Below are 18,602 nucleotides of genomic sequence, written 5' to 3' on the forward strand. Positions count from 1 at the left end.
GGGGTGCCTTTACAGCATAAATGTTTAAATAGGAACACGTGCACCTGTAAAATTTCTCCCAGCTTCAAAATTCTTTAAGGAACACAAGCACAGTTCCAGGATGGGAAGGTGACAGTATTTAGACCTGCTCTACACATAAGTGGGAAGAAGTTGTTTATTTGTCATAAGAATTCACACTCTTATTCTATGGGTAATAACACACTTTATTGTGTTTATGAATGAAGAATTCTGGTGGTGTTTGTGTTAACTACTCCCAGTTTGAGGATGGAAATGGAAAACCCCATTTTCTGAAACCCCCTGCTATTGGGTCCACCAAGTTCCATCTGCTCATGTCTGTCTCTCCTGTTTTCTGCTATTCCTCGCCCATCCCATATTCTCACCTGTCTTTCCAGAGTTCAGAAACCTCATCACCACAATGTGCTTGACAGCGAGAGTAGGGGGAGCAATATTTCCTGGGGGTGTTCCTTTAATCCAACCCCCCACTTCCCTTTCTTGTACCCCTTTCTCCAGTTTTAAGAAATTTACATTTCAGAGAAAAGGGATTTTGGATTAGAGCTCACCTGCACAAATCATCAAATTCACACGGTCAGGTTCTTTCCCAATTATAGCAGATAGCATGTGGGTAGCTGCATTTTCTGAGCACTCCCAACATATTAAAGAAGCAAACCCTTCTCATGTAGCAAAGTAGCACATTGGGGAGAAATATAACTTGAGGGTGCACTAAAACAAAACAAAACAAAACAAAAACAAAACAAGCCCTCTTCTCCAGTTGCTGTCAGAAATGGCACCATCCTAGAATTCAGCCATGTGGTTTTATTTAGTTTCAACACTGCATTGATAACCCTGTGCATTTGGTGATCATTTGGGTTTAAAATATCTTAATAAACTGTTTGAGTGGGGGGCTGAAGGAAGCCCTTTCTTTTCCCTTTTGAGCCTGTTTTGAGTTTTGCCAGCCCGCAGCTTGGAGGCAGGCTCCTGGCTCTTCCACTCCACCAACAGTTCCTTCTGCATCTCCGTAGGCAACTCGGAAAAGGTTTGGGGATCAATACTGGGAGGGAGGACAAGTTTTGAACCGTTTTTCCAACCTTCGTTGTTGGCTTCTTTGTCTGGGTGTTTCTGCCCCTCTGGAATACAAAGCTGCAGAAATGAAGGCTGAGGTGGAACTGGGGGCGAGCTTTTAACACCCATAGTAGCGTCAGCAATTGATGCATTTTCACCAGTCTCTAGAGAGCGGCTGGGAGTACAAGTGTTTACAGCCATGCCCCCACATGCCAAAGAGCTAACGTCCTGTTGGATGCTTCCAGAAATCAAGGACGCATGGCTCGTTTGGTCTTGTGCCTTAACCGGCATTCCTTCTCTCGAGACCAATAATGTTTGTTCCTGTAGAGATGCTGCAGAATCTCCTCCTCTCATTTGGCTAGAAATAATCTCTTCCTTAATGTCTGCTGGAAGTTGGTTAAACACATTGCAGTCAATGCCATCAGGAAGCAAATGAAGCGGGAACTCAAGAGGGCCAGTATCTTTCTGGAGGTCTGGGGACTCCAGTCGACCTTTTATAGCATCCCTCACCTCTGATGAAGCTTCACAGCGGTCCAGCTTATCTCCTAAAGTTATTCGTTTTGCACCCATCCCTTCTGTTTCCTGCAACACAAATGACACCTTTTTTTTTGTGCAAGAACATTATTTGCCAACCTGGTGCTCTGAGCAGATGTTTTGGACTACAGCTTCCACCAGCCCCAGCCTGGCTGTTGCAGAGTTAGTCAGTAAATAACACAGTTTAAAGCTGGGGCTAACTTTATTAGCGAAGCACGATATGCAAGAGACTTGGCTGGGTTTCATGCCTAATGAGCACAGTAGCTCATGCCCTGTAGTAGGGCCTACTCCATGAAATAAGTTGCCATGACTAAAGCTCCCCCCTCCCCCTCTCCAGGGTTTCGTGCAAGCAGTTGGAGACTGCGCCTGCATGCGGTCTGTATTTGCTCCTTCTGTTTCATACCTCTCCTGGTTCTGCAAGTCAGTGTTAGAGTACTGAGGAGTACAGCTCTGATGAGAAATGGTGGGAGCCTCCTCCTCCTCCCCCTGCTCCTGACCAGGATCCTGAAACTGCCCAGGAGCAGTGGAGCAGTATAGATTTGGAACAGTGTTTTGCAGAGGGACATAGTTTGGAAGACAACAGCTGGGCAGAACTGAGTGGGGGACAGCTAGGAGAAGAAGAACTGGAAGAGAGAGAGAGCTAATAGACTCTCTCTCTCGCTGGAAAGTGCCTAGCCTATCAGCCCAAGGCCAAGTAGAGCAGATAAGGTGGCTACACAAAAAGCACGGTGGCTGTGAGATCAGGTTGCAAGGCGCGGAAGTGACTAGAGGGGAAGTGGGTGGAAACCTTAATTGGGAGCACTTTCATTCCAAGAATCAATGCTTTGTTCTTTTGCTGTGATCATTAAAAACTATTTAAATGGTAAGAGACCCTTTTCGCTTTGTCCTGCTTATCTACGGCCTAAGCAGGGGAAGCAAAGTCCCCAAAGCCTGACGGGGGAGGGGAGCTTGTCACAGCAGGGTGGGGGGGAGACACCTGTAACTTCACCAGCCTGGCACATCTCTGCCTCTTGACCTCCCTCCTTCCACTCTCCTGCTTCAGCTTCTGCCTCTGATTCTCGACTTCTCTCTGCCACAGACTGTCCCAACTCACTGAGCTCTGTTGCTGGCTCCCCAGCCAGTTCCTTCACCATTCCTCTGCGTCCTTCACCATTCCTCTGCATCCAACACTGGCTAGAGCTGATGGGAGTCATAGTCCAAAACATCTGCAGACAGCATCAGCTTGGCAAAGGTAGATTAAGATACCCAGCAAGCATCATTCAGTTGACTGTCAATCTCTTCTAATTGCTCTTTGAACCGTACTCTTGCGAGTAAGTCCAGAAATAATTTTACTAGCCTGCCTGCTCTACACATACGTTACTCATATATATATATATATATATATATATATATATATATATAAAAACCTACAGTTGAGATCTGTGCCAGAATTCTGATAGGGACCATCTATACCAGGATTAGCCAACTTGGTGCCCTCTGTATGCTGTTGGATTCAACTACCACCAGTCCCAGCCAGCATGGCCAGTGGTCAGGAGATGGTGAAGTTGTAATCCAGTGGGCACCAGGTTGGCCACCGCTGACCTATGTTGTATTTGTGGTGGCGACATCTCCAATACCAACAGGCTGAGCTGGTGTACTTGATAAGAGTCTTGTCTACAAAGTATAGGTGAGGGGCTCAGCCTCAAGCTTTCTCTAGTATTTTTTATTACTAATGAGGGAGAAATAACAGCCCCTCAAAATTTCAATTTTCATTGCAAAAAGTCTTATTCAGTGAATTTAAGTAATATTACTTTTTTTCTGCTGTATGGAGTTTGTAAACCACAACATCACTTTGGGATATGGCAGGCAACATCTCTCTCTCTCTTTTTACAAAAAATAATAAAGTTCTGAACTTACATGAATGACTTTGCTGCAGCTGGAAGAGGGTGGTGAACGAGTTAAATAAAACCCAATAGACCGCTTGGCGGAAGCAGGAGGGGCCTTGAGGCTGGAGAAGCAGACGTTCAGAAGCGTCAGATGAAAGGGAACTTGCACATTTATCATCTTATGAAACAGTTTCATCAGGAGAGCAACCAGGTGGGTCTTGACTTTGGAGTCGCCTGGATGTGAACATTTAAAAACAGGAGAAACCCACCCTGAAGTTACACACATGTTTTACAGTGCCGAACAAGATCTGCAGCAGAATTCCAGTAAAGATCATCTATACCGGGGGAGAGGGCATGGTACCCTTTGGATGTTGGGACTCCCAACTCCCATCACCCCCTGCCAGCATAGCCAATGGTCAGGGACCGTCCTCCAACAACATCTGGAGGACACCAGATTGGCTGTTGCCGATTTATGCAGTACAGTGGTGCCTCGCTAGACGAATTTAATTCGTTCCACGGGTCTTTTCTTATAACGAAAAATTCGTCTAGCGAATCCCATAGGAAAGCATTGAATTTTTTTTGCCCATAGGAACGCATTAATTGAATTTCAATGCATTCCTATGGGAAACCGCGATTCACTAGACGAATTTTTCATAAAACAAATTTGTCTAGCGAGGCAACCTCCGCTCGAAAAATCCTTTCGTTAAGCGGAAATTTCGTTAAGCAGGGCATTCGTTAAGCGAGGCACCACTGTATGGTACTTGTAAAAATAATGCCTCCAATACTGGTTGCCAGAGCTGGCACGCTGGCACCCAAAGCACAGTTCCATGTTTCTATGAGGGAAGGGAAAGTTATTTGATTGGATGGGATACAGGGGTGGTCTGAAGCATAGATGCCAACTTCCAGATTGAAAAATCTGGGATCGGCAGCTGCACGGGACCGGAAGTCGCGCTGTGGCCATTTTGGAACTGGGCAGAGCGACACCGGAAGTTGCTTCTATGCATGCTCTGCCCATTTCCAAAATGGCCGCAGCGCCATAAATTGCTTCTGCGCATGTCCAGAGACTCCGGACATGTGCAGAAGGAGCCTCCCCGGGCTGGTAAGAATCTGGGGGATTTACGGTTTTTTAAAAAAATCCGGGCTGCCAGCGGGAAACGGCTGGAAAACGGGGGTTCCCCAGGGAATACGGGAGACTTGGCAGCTATGGTCTTAAGCCCAGGATGCAGAGAAGCAAAAAATTGAAAACAATATATAGGGAGCCCGGATGCAAGGCAACTGATAGGTGGGTGGGTGTTCAGTAGGGAAAGGGTTTGGCAGAGGTTGTTGTGGACACTCCTAGTCACCAGAAGAGAGTCTACTCAGTGGCAACTGGGAGAACCCCAATCTATCTCTGCCTTACCCCTGCCCCCGTAGTAAATTGAGGAGGGCACCTTGGAGCAGGAAGCATCAGGCTTTCCCCAAAATAACTGCACAGCAGGCTTGCAAAGACCATGGGCCTTTGCAAGCAGTGACGTCAGGCACTTTAAAGGCTTGATCTCTTTTGGGGACAGGCAGAGCGATGCTTTCAGCAAAGAGCTGAGACAGAGGAGCAAGGAAGGGAGGCTTAAGGAGAAGAGACAGGGCACTGAGGCAAGGAAGGGCTCGTAAGAGGGGACTCTGAAGATACTTCCCAGTCCTTACAGCCAGGAGAGGCTGTATGCTATGAGGGAGGGAGGGAGGGAGGGAGGGAGGGAGGGAGGGAGGGAGGGGTGCTAGGAACAAAGAGACAAGGTGGATAAAAAATGGTTGCTACCTGTAGGCCTGGGATGAAGAAGCTGTGCCCCCCCGAGAAGATACTGAACTTGCTCCCAAAGAAACATTACTGCAATCCTAACACATTGTCTGTCATGCCTAGGTAATTGCTGCTCTTTGCTGTAGGGAGGCTGGATGCTTTTCTTCTTAGTTGGGGTTCCTCCTTCACCCAAGTGGTTTAAATGACCACACTTCATTGCACAATAGCGCTTGATTAGAATGAAATGCAAAATGAATGCTGACCTGGGCCATGTACACTGCTCTCCCCAGCGCAAGGCCAACATGTGAACCTTGCTTTTTCCAGCTCCTGTTCCAGCTCACTGTCAGCTAAAACTGGTAAACAGGGTATTGTGCTATGTGCTGATGCCTGTGTGTGTGTGTGTGTGTGTGTGTGTAGGGAGGCATTATGTAACGGATCAAGCTGCAGGCAGTTTTCTGCTCTCCTTGGAGGAATCACTATGGCTAGTGTGATGAGCCTCTGCACCTCAGTTGTTTAGAAATGTACCCAGCGTTAGCGCTACTCACAGAAGACCCATATAAATTAATGGGCCCAACTAACCTAGCTCCATTAATTTTAATGAGCCTACTCAAAGTACAATTTCGTTGGAAACAATTCTTCTTATTGGTTATTTGCACTTAAAGCCTTAACAGAATGGTCCCAGGTCAGGATACAAAAATCTCGCAACTGCAGCAAGCGCAAAATCATAATAAACATCAGAAAATAAAGCCACAAAACCAACTGGTAACAAAACAAAAACCAGGCAGAACAGAAAAGCAACCCAGCAAGGTGAGAAGGTGCCCAACTCGACCGAAGCTCCATAGTTGAAAAGCATGCAATGGTGGCACAAGACGCATCTTGAAGGGGAAGTCCCCCCCCACAAAGGCAAGTTACCTGTTCCAATTCTCTGGACCACATGCGATGGAATGGGGCACTGGCGGCTCTCCCGATTAAACCATTTATTGGTAGGGGAAAACTTCCGGATTGATAATCTTATGGTATGTGGCTTTCTTCCATCCTTGTATAACCTGACCAAAACAAACAAACAAACACGGAGAAGCACAGAGGTTGACATGCCCACCATTTCCCAAATGTTTCAGTTTCGCCTGTCTCAAGAAAACCAAACCCTATCAAGCATTTTTACAGCACTGCAGGAATATTCCAAGCGCTTCAGCCATGTGGATCGGTGGGTGACATCCCCACCCCATCAAGGGCCACTTTGTCTTGGAAGGTAATTTTCTGGGGGCCACAAACTGCCTGGCGCTCTCTCTCTCTCTCTCTCTCTCTCTCTCTCTCTCTCTCTCTCTCTCTCTCTCTCTCTCTCTCTCTCTCTCTCTGTGTGTGTGTGTGTGTGTGTGTGTGTGTGTCAGGGGTGGAGAAGATTTTTCAGCCAAAGGAGAGAGCAACACTTTATCAACACCACTAAACAAAGTACATTGGCTTAAGATTCAAATTTGGGTTCTACTGGCAGGAGCATCTTGTGAGTGGCTCCTGCTGGCAGAAAGAGGGGGCGGGGAATGACTTTTGCCAATCTCCCTTTCCTCCTGTAGCTCCTTTGCCCCTAGAAACCTGTTCTGGAGGACAGCATGAGAGGTCACATGCAGAAGGCTGCTCAAGGGACCTTGGTGAGAATGCCACATCACCTCTGACTCCAGTAGAAGCCTCCACTGGCCTCCAGTTCCCCCTGTGAATGGAAGTAGCCCACTCCCTCCTGGGTGGGGGCAAGTGTCAATTGCCAGTGGTGGGCGGAGCAACAGAACTGACTCTTGCTTTGACCACACAAAAGCCAATAGCTTCTGCACACACACACACACCAATCTCCCATCTTCCATCCTGGCAGGGAAAAGGCATGATCACAGCACAGGGAGATGTTCCCAGCCAGGCAAGAGCATTCGAGGAGGCTGTTGAGAGGCAAGACCTGGGGACAGGAAGCATGGCCAGGGTAAGAGGCCCAGACAGAGAGGCTTGGAGGGGTGGTATTTAGACCCTGCGCTCACAGTTCCCCAGCCCTGCTTTTATTTGAATGCAACAACCGCTGGTAGGACAAATGACACACACGTTTTAAATACATACATGATTATAGCCAAGTCAAAAATATATATTTTATATGAGATATTTCAGCTTATGCCCAGGTGCATCTCTTCTGATAAGATACTCCATAGTTAGGTCACCTGTCCAGAAGACTATCAAGCAGCTCTTCAATTTTCGTCGTCACTTCGGCTTCGGAAGAGCACTTTTTAAAGGAGTCTTCATCACTGAGAGACTGCAGAACATTAAAAATAAATACTATAATTGTCAATACCACAGCAACAACAAATGGGGCGGAAAAAATATGAAGGTCTTAACTGGAGGAAACCGAAACCGTGGATTTGCACATTCTGCACGGGCTGATTTTTCACCCAACTAACTTTGTTCTTTAAGATTTTGCATGCTGTGAAATCACCTTTGAAATACTGTGTTTGGGGGAACCGATTAAGTCGAATTTCTGATGAATCACAGCCAAGCTCATACCAAACGTATTGCTCTGCTTTCCTTTGGCTGCCAATGAGGCCGAGAGGGTGGTCCTGTCGTCTGGGCAGCCCAGGACTTCCAGACACACTGCCCAGGCTTGTGCCCCGAGGAGGTCATTTTGTTGCTGCTAATGCAATGGTTTGACTTGACCCCCGATGGCACACTCCATTGTCTCACGAGACAGACAGATCCCAACAAGAAGAAAACTCAGGCAGCGAGGTGGGGAGCGTCACACTCTCCAGATATCTCTGTCTGGCCCTCAGGACTCTTCTCAGGCCGCAACCCTACTCGATGTCCATTTTAAAGCTTTTGCCTGGGTGGAAATTATCTGGCCTGTGATAATGCCTCTTGGGGAGAGGTAGGTCTGCATTGAAACTGCTGGTGTGTGTGTAGCTGGAATAGAACCTATGACACAGTAACAATATTTGCATCCATTGCTCTGCCCATCTTTGCCTCTGGCCTTTGTCTGCCATGAGGGAATGTGGCCCCTGGGCTGAGAAAGTGTTCTCCACCCCCAGTGACTAGGGCATGGCAGAATGTTGAGAACGGAGGCAGAGAAGATCTTGAGCACCTGTGTTTTCCTATATACCTGAGGGAGCCCCGATGGGCTGACTGGGGAATCGTCTTCTCCCCAGCTGAGCTTCTGAATATGTTGGGCAACCGAAGATCCCATCTCTCTCTCTAGGATCGCAGCCGGGCACGTCTGGAGGTCACGCACCGTGGTGAGTCCCAGCGTCGCAAGGCGCTTTGCTGTTTTATAACCGATACCTGCAGAAGAGAAATAGTTCACCCTACAAGCGCTGGAGCAAACAGGGGACTGCAAATCTCTCAGCGGACTAGCATGAAATGGAATGGCCTTGAACTATGAAGTCCTCAATTCAAAGACAGCAGGAGGCTTCAGGCATGCCCACAAGCATATTTATTTACTTGAAAGCAAACCCAGGAAGTCCCCTTAGTATGTAAAAACTGGCCCCTTATTTCTGAATGGCCTTTTTTGCTTCCAGATTGATAGGTATTCAGCCACTAAAAAATGTACAATGTGTGTACAGAATAGGACCTGTAAAAGAATATTGAGAATGAATATGACTTGTAAAAGTTTTTTGAGTACTTTTCCCCCAAAAACCAGAGTCCTTTTTGTTTGGGGATAATCAGACTGAAATTCCCAGGTGTCTGAAGGTATGTATGTTTATGTACGCCACTACTGCAGCCCTATTTTGTTAGCCCCAGAATGGAAAGCAAGCGAGGTCCCAACTAAAGAAGAATGGCAACTTAAACTGATGGAATACGCGCAGCTTGCGGATTTAACATATAGAATAAGAGAATAAGAACATCATATGTTTAAAGAAGATTGGAAAATGTTTATTGAATATATGGGGGGAAATTGTGTATACTTGAAAACGTCGACAGCATTATGATAAATTCAACAGTGTGAATAAGTTTTGATGGATGTAATAATGGAATACTGAATGGTTTCATTTAGGTAAAATATGCAAATATGCAAAATTTATGATATGAAAAATGAACCATGGAAAGAGACATTGACATTTTGAGGTTGTTTAAATGAATATTTTAAATTGTAAAAGAGAAAATTTAATAAAAATTAGACACAAAAAGCACACAATGTGTGTACAGAATAAACAAAGTTAACATTTCTCTTTTCCCGCCACTCAAAAGAAGAAACCTTTCCCCCCCAACCCCCTCCTCTTAAACCTACCCTATACAGATGAGTGCACATCTAACTCAAACAGAGGAATCTCCCCCTCCCCATCTTACCAGGCACTTTCATAACGTTGTCAAGGCTGTTCATGAGGTCCTGCCGACCCTCCGGCAACAGAACAGTTTGCTGGTTTGGTTTAAAGGTCCCGGACACCAACTTGGAGAGTAATTTGTTAGTTGCCACTCCTGCACAGCCTGTGAGGCCCAGCCTGCTGTGCATGGCTGCTCTCAAATCCGCTGCCACCTGAGACCCCACAGCCAATCGTATGTGCACTGGATCATGTAAATCGACAGCTGAGAAGCAAACAGAAAGAGTTTCGAAGAGGTGCATCTAACAGGCCAAGCGACCTCGCTTAGGAAGGGCAAGGTACTTACCCTGATTGTTATATACATGGCCTGAGAGAGAGATTTTAGAAAAGGCATCTTTTCCCCACTGTTCCAGCCTTATTTCAACCATCTCAGTGATGTCTACAAAATTTTCATCCAATCCAAGCCTTTCCACCAGGGGAGTAAATTCTTCCAACAGTGCTGTAAACAAAACAACAAAGTGTTTAATTGAGCTAGCGGAGGGTTTACAGGGAGACGCGGGTGGCTAAACCACTGAGCCTCTTGAGCTTGCTGATTGGGAGATCGGTGGTTTGAATTCCCGCGACGGGGTGGGCTCCTGTTGCTCTGTCCCAGCTCCTGCCAACCTAGCAGTTCGACAGCATGCCAGTGCAAGTAGATAAATAGGTACCACTGTGGCGGGAAGGTAAACGGCGTTTCCGTGCACTCTGGCACTCATCACGGTCCTCCGTGTGCCAGTAGCGGTTTAGTCATGCTGGCTACATGACCTGGAAAACTGTCTGTGGACAAACACCTTGGCCTGAAAGTGAGATGAGTGCCGCAACCCCATTGTAGGGTCGCCACGCAGACTGAAGAAACTTCGCCACACAGCAATAGAGAAAAGGAAAGTACATTTTATTGTTTGCTGACAGCAAGCAATGGCTCAGAGGATACTTCCTAAAGCCGAGCCCAGAACAATAGGTGTCTCAAACATTTATACCTTTGGGTAGCCATACATTACAGAACAATCAATCAGACTGGCTCATTTAGAACAAAGAACTACCAATTGGTGAAGGTAAGGCCCATTCCGTTTACCATTTATGAATTTCATATCCTCCTGCTTATTTCATCCCCCACCATATTTGGGACATCCGGGATTACCCCATATTGGAAGAGCTCATCCCAACCTTATTTGGGAACATCTGGGGTTACTGTGACCCACTAAGTTACCTCTGTCCTGGATCCAGCATCTCCTGAAGGGCAGGCGTCCAAGGCAATTTCAGCTTGGCCTATTCCTATGACTAAATGTCCCGAACATTCTATAGCCAGGTGGCTTTATGTAAACACTAGTGTCATTTAGCCCGTTACAATAAACAGGCGCTAGAACATATTTTATTTAATTTTAGTGTGCAAAGCAGAGAGGCTGGGACCCGAGAGCAGCACGTGGGGTGGAGGGAAGGAGGTCAGGTGGGCCGCCGCTGCCGCCGGAGGTTCAGGGTTGCAAGGGGGGGTAACTTCGTTGCTCCGCAGCCGGAGGGGAACCGGCCAAAGGGGGCGGTTTGTTGTTACCTCGCAGGGGCTGCGGACGACGCCTGAGGGACGGAGGCTCCACAGTGGCTGGGCCCGAGGGGCGGGCCTGTTGGCAAGCGAGGGCCCAGCTAACCGCCCGTCATCGCTGCTGCCGCTACCACCACCTCTCTCGCACGCCCGGGTAGGTTGCCTTCGTCTCCAGGATGTGAAGTGCCACTCCCAGCCCTCTTCATCCACGCAGAAATATTGGATCTGCTTCCCGCTTCCCTGCTTCCCGCTCCCCATATGCACCCAAGAGGGGCGCGCCAATCCTAGTTCCAGAGGGGCGCGCCAATCCCAGTTCCGCCTGAGGAGGCTGGAGGGATGGCGAGTGGGGCCGAGCGGGGGACACACTGGCTGAGGCGACCCAGACCGAGGCGGCAGGCGTCAAGCTGAGGGGGCCGCCGGGGAGGTCAGTGGCAAGGAGCGGGGCGTCGCCATAGCCTCCGCCCATAAGGATCCGCGAGGGGCGGCTGGAGCTGCCGGGAGGTGGGAGGAGGGGGTCCCGCTATTGTCCCGGCCAGAGGTGTCGCGCTCCTCCTCCTCCTGCTGCTGCTGGAGGAAGAGGAGGTAGGAGCATGGAGCTCGAGGCGGCCGCTCCGGCTGTGAGGGGATTGAAGGGGAGCGGCCGGCTGGGGGAGGGCGATCCTCGTGCCTGCCTCGCCGCCTTAGCCTGGCTCGTCTCCCTGCCAGGCCGAGCGGGCGCCAAGCTCCCCTCTCCAAAGTGTCTCTGCGTCCAATCCCTGTGTCCTTGGGGCACATGCGCAGTAGCGCGGACACAGGGACTGGATGCAGAGACACTTGCACTTTATTATATAGGATAGGCAATGCTGACTGTCATAGGGACAGTATCTTAGTAGGGCAAAGGGAGACAGAATATAGGATTTTTCAGAAAGGGAAAATGGCATGTACCAAAAAGGCAAAATAGCTCATTCCCTGCAGTTATATACGGTACCAGGAAAGCATAGGCCCACTTCTCGTACCTGTGACCTGTGCCTACTCACTACACCATAGTCTCCCTTGGCTGGACTTAACCGTCCAGGGGTCCTTTACCTTTACCTTACAGGGAGGAGAAGAAAATTAATACCCCCTTAATAGAAAAATTGAAGGCTCATCACACTGCTGCCCATAGCCTAGGCCAGGCACTTTTTGACAAGGTTGTCTAATATTTCTGAACTGCTCATTTGAGGAACCCTTAATCACCTTCTCTTTGGCTGAACAAGAATAGAGGCAGATGGATCAAAGTCCAGACCTGAAGGATGCACTTTTCAGCTCAGGGTCCCCACAGTCAGTAGCCTGGGTTGGAAGCTAAACATAAACACAGGAATGCATTGCTCTGTTGATGTAAGGAAAGCCAGAAGGCCAGCCCACCATAATGTCTACCATACCTGGTCAATCCAGATCAAAATAATTTTTCTAATAAAATAATTATTCTATTTATTTTTCATTCTGCCCATTCTCGCAGCAACCATGTTACTGCATTGGCTCGAATATAAGCTGCACCACTCAAATTCCGACCATGAAAAGTTAAAAGTGCGACTTGAATTCGCGACCTTCCAAAAATTGGCTTTTACGGTATCGCTGCTGAAACAGACATACAGCAAAACGGAAGGGGTGTGAGTGCCTGCGGAATTTTAAGGGAGCGGCTTATATTCAGGTATTGTCTTTTTAATTTTAAAGGTGCGGCTTATTTGTGGGTGCGGCTTATATTCAGGGCTGTCTTAAGCGCCCCTGGCGCCCTGGTGCGACAGATCCCTCCGGCGCCCCACCCCCACCCCGTTTCCCAGCGCGGTGGGCGGGTGGGCAGGCGCAGCGCGGCTACCACAGGCGCTGCTGCATGGCGGGCGGGCGGGCGGGCAGGCACAGCGCGGTTGCCGTGGGCGCAGCTGCACGGCGGGCCGGCCGGCGGCCAGCGGGTGGGCCGGCGCCGTGGTGCCCTGCACCACCCAGCCTGGCCGTAGGGCTGGCCCTGCTTATATTCGGTCCAATACGGTATATGGAGCATTTTAGACTGGAAGCAACAGTGAGACAAGGCATCTTGCTTAAGGAGACCTGGGGGAGATGATACGAGTTGACACTTCCACCCACAGCTTTCAAGTCCAAAGCCAACGCAATAAACATCTCCTTTGCAAGGCCGATTGAAATGAGCAAGTTTTTGGTGGCAGCTGAATGCTCAGGCCCTAATCCCAACCCCACTTGCCTGGGAGGAAGCCCCACTGCATTACTTCTGAGTAGACGTGGGCAGGCTTGAGCTGCGACTTATTTCCCCAGGCTTTGAGGAGAGGATCGCTGCAATGATTTTGCAGGTTATTCCCTCGCTGCACCCGACCTGTTTTCTCTGTGCATTGATATCAATGTAACCCACTCTGGGATTGCTTCAGCCATGAGGAGACGGAAAGAAATACTTTAAGTGCAAGAAAAGAGAGAGCTTTGTCAAGTTCCAGGCCCTTTATTACTCCAACTTTATATTTTAAGGGAGTAAGCTATCAATGAAGGATGTGCCTGCTTCCGGGAGATGCACACATCACAAGGCAACTTTATGACATCACCACAACAGTACCTTGGGAAGATTCCTCAAGTCCGGAAGCCCCCAGCCAATATCCACACATTAGCTGCAACAAAAGTAGGAGGACCAAGAGGGGAAGTTCTGGAGGTGTGAGACACAAGCTGTTTCCACAGCTGAAGCCTACACACCTCATCTTTTCCTTGCCTGTGCATCTTTCAAAGTCATTTCCTTGTCTTCTCTTGACTAGTGCGCTTCACATCTCCTGACCACCTTGCTCTCAATACTGTTTGCACCTGCAAAAGTTTTGGGGCCGTCACACTGCTTCCTTTCCAATTGGTACACATTTCTTAACTTCCTAGAGAAATCACTCAATTTGTCATACTACCCCTTAGCTGCCAAGTATCCCGTTTTTCGCGGGAAACGCCCGGATTTTAATCCGTTTCCCGCTGTCCTCCCGAATGGAGAAAAATCCCGGAAATCCCCCGGATTTCCTACCTGCCAGGAAGCCTTCATTTTGGGTGCCACTCTTCCCATGTGTGGGCACTGGAAATCGGGCAGAGCGGCACCGGAAGTCACTTCTACGCATGCTCGGTGGCCATCTTGGTGGTGGCCGCATGGTGGCGGCCGTCACAAAGATGGCCGTCACCATGCAGCCACCACCAAGATGGCCGCCGGGCATGCGTAGAAGCGACTTCCGGTGCCCACACATGGCAAGCTTCTACGCAACATCCGGTGCCGTGGTATGTACTACACACAAATCTTCCGGTTTATTTCCCTTGCCCACTTTTGTTGTGCTTTAGCCCCTATGGACAGCAATAACATGGCAGCATCCGGTGTGTGTGTGGGGGGGGGGAACGACGACACACACATTTCAGAGCAACTAGCAAAGCAGAGTAAATCTACCACTAACTCAACCTTGTGTCCAGAACATATTACAAAATACACCTGCAATAGAAACCTAGTCTGCAGGGGTCCTTTAAAAGGAAGCTATGAAGCTATCCTATGCCAGCTCAGATTATTTGCCCTTATGGCCCAGTATTTTCTACTCTGATTGGGAGTGGCTCTTCAGGGACTCAGGAAGAGAACATTTTACATCACTTACTATCGGATCTTTTTAACTGGAGAGGCCAAATACTGAGCCTGAGACCTTCTGCAAGTAGAGTGCATTATTATTATTATTATTTACACCCCACCCATCTTGCTGGGTTTCCCCAGCCACTCTGGGTGGCTCCCAACAGAATAAAAGCACAATAAAACATCAAACATTAAAAACTTCCCGAAACAGGGCTACCTTCAGATGTCTTCTAAAAGTCAAATAGTTGTTTATTTCCTTGTCGTCTGATGGGAGGGTGTTCCATAGGGCGGGCACCAACACCAAGAAGGCCCTCTGCCAAGTTCCCTGCAACCTCACAGGGAGGGAACTGCTATAAGGCCCTTGGGGCTGGACCTCAGTCCACGATGGAGGCGGAGATGCTCCTTCAGATAGAATCATAGAGTTGGAAGAGACCACAAGGGCCATCAAGTCCAACCCCCTGCCAAGCAGGAAAAACCATCAAAGCATTCTTGACATATGCCTGTCAAGCCTCTGCTTAAAGACCTCCAAAGAAGGAGACTCCACCACACTCCTTGGTAGCAAATTCCACTGCCGAACAGCTCTTACTGTCAGGAAGTTCTTCCTAATGTTTAGGTGGAATCTTCTTTCTTGTAATATACTGGGCTGAGGCTGTTTTTAGGGCTTAAGAAGTCAGCACCAACACTTTGAATTGTGCTTGGAAACATACTCTCCTCATTGGATATAGTCCCTTCCCCAGGGCATAGAGGTGAGATCTGTACTCATAGCTGAACCCCTGGGATAGAGAAGGATATACATCCAAACCTAGAAAATTAGCTCAAAGTTTGCCAATTCCACATTGTTAAAAAAAACTGTCAAGGTGATGATACCTGTAAACTTATAAGACATTTCCCGGTATTTTGTCAGATCCTCTCCATTAACCAGCACCAGTTCTGGACACTTTTCTTTGGCTTCTTTCACAGACATGCACTTCTTGACTCCAGCATTCCTAGCTTCATAGTTGCAGGTGACCACCAGGTATTTCTGTTGCACACCTAGAAGAGGTAGAAATGAAGCAGCTGAAATGAACAATCCGTTTGGAGTTTTCAACATGCCAAAGTATATTTCAGTAACTCGCACGGTATTGCTCCCCCCCCTTTTTTAAATTGCCAAGAATAATTTCCAACACAAATCAACGCATAGTTAAGCAGAAGCATGTTGCACTGTGTTCAGTGGGTCTTATTTAGGGTTGCCAGACTCAATAGAGGACAGGACTTCTGTGCCTTTAATTGCCCTGCTCTCTTTTGAGTCTGGAAACCTTAAAGAGAAACCAGAAGACCCTTTGCTTGGAAATTAAACAAAGGGTCTTCTGGTTTCTCTTTAAGGTTTCCAGACTCAAAAGAGAGCAGGGCAATTAAAGGCACAGAAGTCCTGTCCTCTATTGAGTCTGGCAACCCTAGTCTTATTCCCTAGCAAGTGTGTTCAGGATTGCAGCCTTAGGCACTCACTTTGAGATTGTAGTCAAGGACTGCATTTTTGGCAAATGAAAGCTTAACTGCACAATAATACAGACCTTTGACATATTTTTCCATCGGAGCAGAGTTACAGGTAATAATTACTTGGGGAAAATGAAAAATGCAGGCATACCCTGATTTTCAATGTGCACACAGAAGAGCAGTCAACTAAGAGATTACCTAAAGGTCTGCTTCTTAATTCAGGATTGCAGATCATTTCCACCTGCGCATAAAAACAATCCAGGTCAAGGTGCACAATGATTCGGTGCCGAGAGCTTCCTGCTGATACCACTTTGCCATGGCAAGCTGCAGTGAAAGGTCAAAACAGAGATTAATTCATTTTTCATGTTTTCGCCACCAAGTACTAAAGCATGTTAACATTTTACCAGCTGTAACTACAGTTACCAGTGTTCTACTGGCCCTGCTTCCACAATTCTAACAGCCTTCTAAACAACAGATATTTGGAAAGGAAGCTTCTCTTACTATAGGGACAAGAACATCTTCCTGCTAAATTTTGGGGCCTCAAGCTGCTGTTTTAAGAGAGCAGCAAGGAGGAAAAGTGTTAATCCGTGATGCAAAGAATTCACAGACATTCAGATTCAAGCAAACTTGTCAATAAATAAATAAATAAATAAAAAATTATTACTTATACCCCACCCTTCTGGCTGGACCTCCCTAGACACTCCGTCCAGCTTCCAACAGGATATTAAAAACACGATAAAACACCAGACATTAAAAACTTCCCTAAAGAGGGCTGACTTCAGATGTCTTCTAAATGTCAGATAGTTGTTTATTTCCTCGACATCTGGTGGGAGGGCATTCCACAGGGTGGGCGCCACTACTGAGAAGGCCCTCTCTTTGCCTGGTTCCCTGTAACATAACTTCTCGCAGGGAGGGAACCGGCAGAAAGCCCTCGGCGCTGGACCTCAAGTGTCTGGGCTGAATGATGGGGGTGGAGATGCACCTTCAGGAATACTGGGCTGAGGTCAAGGGGTCTCCTCCTTGAATCTCACAGAGGATACAGCACCATCCTCTCCTCTGTATCCTCTTGCCATCTTTGTAAGGGGGCACATGCTACAACCTGTGCACTGATTCTCATAAGAGCACAGCACCACCTTTGCATGGGGGGGGGCACCAAAAGTGGGGCCGAAAGTTCGAGAGAGAGGAAGGATGCTGAGGAGGTAACATCCTCCTCCATCACTAGCCAAGACACATTGATGGGGCAAATGCCTTCCAGCAAAGGAACGATCAATGGCAATATTGTGAGAAGAAGGCTGTTCCTTCCTTTGCCCTAACCAGACTTGGCAGAAGCTTGCTGCTCCCCACCCCCTTATAGCAGTGGTTCTCAAAGAGTGTGGCAGGAGAGGATGACAAGTGTGCTGGGAAGATTCAAGGTCAAAGAAACATTTAAACAATACTAAGGGCAATCCTACCGGTAGTTGTGGACCTTTTGTTTTCCAATGTATTTCTTATAAATAAATGGCATGAGCAATATCTTATTGTTAAAAGTGTGGCCCAGAAAAGAAAAAAGTTTGAGAGCCGCTGCCTAATGGCACCTCTCTCTGTGTGTGCTCCCAGAAGGGATCCAATACATTTCCTCCTCCACCTCTTTTCTAATGCTGCTCTTGGAGGGAAGGTAATAAAATCCAGTTAATAATAAAGTAAGAATGAGCACACCAGTCCACAGATCTCTTGCACACAGCAGCAGCTTGCACTCATGCATACACCCCCATGACTGTCCACAGCAGTTTGCAAGTGTGCAAAATTACACTGGTGTTAGTAAACCATAAAGTATTCCTTATTCCATTCTCCCCTACTGTTCTCAGCCAGCTTCCTCCAAGGTTAGCAGCGACAGCCCCACTCTCACATTTTATTCCCCTCTAGCTGTGCCTTTCTCTTTCTGCAATGAACTCCCTGCATTTTTGAGAGGGCATCAGAAGAGCCCTGCAGCTGCAGGATCAGGCCAGAAGCCCATCTAGTCCCAGGCGCCTTATGGGAAGCAGGCAGCAGGACCCCTCCATCCCCTCGGATCATTTTTCCTTTGCCCTTTTCTGAAACGCTCCCAGTTCTACAAAGCGAGGCGACCACAACTGCTCGCAATAGCCTTGGGAGAGGCGCCAGCTTTCCAGCTCCCCGGCAGACTAAAGAGGAGCGGGTCCGAATTCTGAATCGCTTTCCACGCTGCTTTGAACCGAGCTCGGTAGATGGCGCAGTGGACGCAAAGCAGGAACCCCACGCCCCCAACTGTTCTCTCCCTGTTTACATGGGACTCTTCTTCCAGCAGCAAGAGAACCTCTCCCAGGGCTGCCGCCGGGCTCCGGCAGAAGCCAATCCGGTTCCTCGTCGTCTCCGGACCCCTCCATTAGATGCGAGCAGCGTCGGCGCGGCCGCGGCAACCGGTCACCACCTCCGTCCGCGCTCGCGCGCTGCGCATGGCCGGCCA

At 48.2% G+C, this 18,602-nt stretch overlaps 1 protein-coding gene across 2 annotated transcripts; it reads right to left on the bottom strand.

The window, feature by feature from the left end:
• Positions 1–793: 793 nt before the first annotated feature.
• Positions 794–18,602, bottom strand: POLI (DNA polymerase iota). Of its 2 annotated transcripts, XM_060280360.1 has the most exons (11): positions 18,423–18,602; positions 16,340–16,465; positions 15,536–15,700; positions 9,850–10,002; positions 9,532–9,768; positions 8,348–8,526; positions 7,419–7,510; positions 6,142–6,275; positions 3,490–3,692; positions 1,320–1,641; positions 794–1,064 (listed from the first exon to the last, which is right to left on the bottom strand). In XM_060280360.1, exons 1-11 carry the CDS (start codon positions 18,520–18,522, stop codon positions 859–861), a joined length of 1,917 nt encoding a protein of 638 aa, XP_060136343.1. In that variant the 5' UTR covers positions 18,523–18,602; the 3' UTR covers positions 794–858. The 2 variants fall into 2 exon arrangements, with proteins under 2 accessions (XP_060136343.1, XP_034956649.2); XM_035100758.2 differs by having other exon boundaries at positions 794–1,641.

Source organism: Zootoca vivipara, chromosome 11 (genome assembly GCF_963506605.1).
Source record: "Zootoca vivipara chromosome 11, rZooViv1.1, whole genome shotgun sequence".
Lineage (NCBI taxonomy): Eukaryota > Metazoa > Chordata > Lepidosauria > Squamata > Lacertidae > Zootoca > Zootoca vivipara.